General features: G+C 45.1%; 1 protein-coding gene across 1 annotated transcript; it reads left to right on the forward strand.

The window, feature by feature from the left end:
* The first annotated feature begins 730 nt into the window (after nt 1–730).
* On the forward strand, nt 731–1,489 carry LOC145501557 (uncharacterized). The gene has a single exon (XM_081481010.1). The coding sequence runs from the start codon at nt 731–733 to the stop codon at nt 1,487–1,489; it is 759 nt and encodes a 252-aa protein (XP_081337136.1).
* Nucleotides 1,490–1,735: the final 246 nt, after the last annotated feature.

Consider the following 1,735-nt stretch of genomic DNA (forward strand, 5'->3'; position numbering starts at 1 on the left):
CATCCATTGGGTAGATCGGTGTTCAGTTAGGGTTAGTGAATGTTCGGGTGGATAGAATTACCCATAGCTTGTGAGCAGGCCGCTGGTACTGCTTTCTTGCTTTCACTTTAGTACGTGCGGTAGCGTCTTGTCATGGCATCACCACTTGTATCCTTGGCCCAAACGAAAGAGCCTGAGCCGGTCCTTTTTTCAAGCTGGCCCTGACGGAGCGCGGTTTTTGTTTAGATCAAATTGTTTTGAGAAGACTAGCGAGTAGTACATTAGCAACAACCCACTATCACAGCATTAACATCAGAGTGATGTTCGCGTGCGATGAGTTTCAGGCAGTCTTTTAGTATCTTTTATATCCGCTTTCAGTGTTACATGTGTACGTGACATCTTTGGAGCATCTTGTGACATACCATCTCTCGACACGCTATTTAAACGGCTGAAAAATCATTTAAGTACAAATTAGTATTAGTTAATTAGGTTTAATGGATTGTATTCTTAGATCGTATTTCAGCCGCACCTATCTTTACGTGTATCATATTCTCCTTGAGGTCACGCGATTGGCGACTCGTACAATTGTATTTTATTCCATATTCCTTGATATACGATGCATTCCCATAATGGGGAAAATTTTCACCCACGGCCTCACCAACTTCACTCAACAAATTAACAGCGCCCTCAACGCCAGTACCTCGCCTTTTGTTCCTGGCTGGACCTTTATCCATTCCCAGCCTCCGAGCAGATGCTGATGCTTTTTGTCACCGAGTTAGTGAGCAGAATTCAACTGCAATCTATACCCGTGTATCTCTCTGCCATACGCACCCTTCATATTGCCCACTGCTATCCCAACCCACTCAACGACACACTGCAACTTCGTCAGACTGTCCGAGGAATAAACAGATTACACGGGATCACAGCAAAGCAAAAGTTAGCCATCACCGTCGAACTGCTCGGCGACATGAAGCAATACATTTCCCTCAGCTCTCATGACGATTATGTAAAGTGGTCCACCATGGTCACTGCGCATTTTTGCCTGCTCAGGTGTGGCGAGTTTACCATCTTACACCCAAAAGATTTCCATCCGGATTGGCACCTTACTCTTGCTGATGTTCAATTTCGTACCTCTCCCTACGGTACCGAGTTTATCGGCCTCAGGCTTAAAACTTCTAAGACGGATCAATTTCGCAGATCGCACACTCTCTTCTCTGGACACAGCAAAAGTGACATCTGCCCTGTCTGCTGCCTTCAAACGCTAATACGCCATTATAACCCAAGCTCACACGACTACAATACCACCTCTCTATTCGCACTACAAGACGGCTGCCCCCTAACCTGCCCATGTCTCTTATCATCCTCTTCTTCACGTCTTCACCTGCTGGGAATCGACCCCACCCTCTTTGGTGGACACAGCTTCCGAATTGGGGGTGCCACTTCCGCTGCCAATGCTGGCATTCCAGACCATCTCATCAAAACCATCGGTTGCTGGTCCTCAGACTGTTAACAGTACATTCGTACTCCACTGAACTCTGTCATTTTGATTTCAGAAACTCTGGCTAAACCGTCAAATGTTCCCTATGTGTAATTAACTTTATGTGTAATTAACTATGTGTTATTAACTTTATTATTAGTTTGGGCCAACCTTCTCTTTGGGCAGTATATAGGTTGTCCTATTAAACTGTCTTTCGTAGCACAACTCGCGTGTTTTGTTTGAGTTTGCATGTATGGATTGTTTTCACGTGATGTCATC

The sequence above is a fragment of the Orbicella franksi genome, chromosome 10, assembly GCF_964199315.1.
Source record: "Orbicella franksi chromosome 10, jaOrbFran1.1, whole genome shotgun sequence".
In the NCBI taxonomy this organism is placed as follows: domain Eukaryota; kingdom Metazoa; phylum Cnidaria; class Anthozoa; order Scleractinia; family Merulinidae; genus Orbicella; species Orbicella franksi.

Excerpts from the sequence above, each read along its gene's own strand:
- LOC145501557 (XM_081481010.1), top strand. The coding sequence starts at position 731 with ATGCTGATGCTTTTTGTCACCGAGTTAGTGAGCAGAATTCAACTGCAA.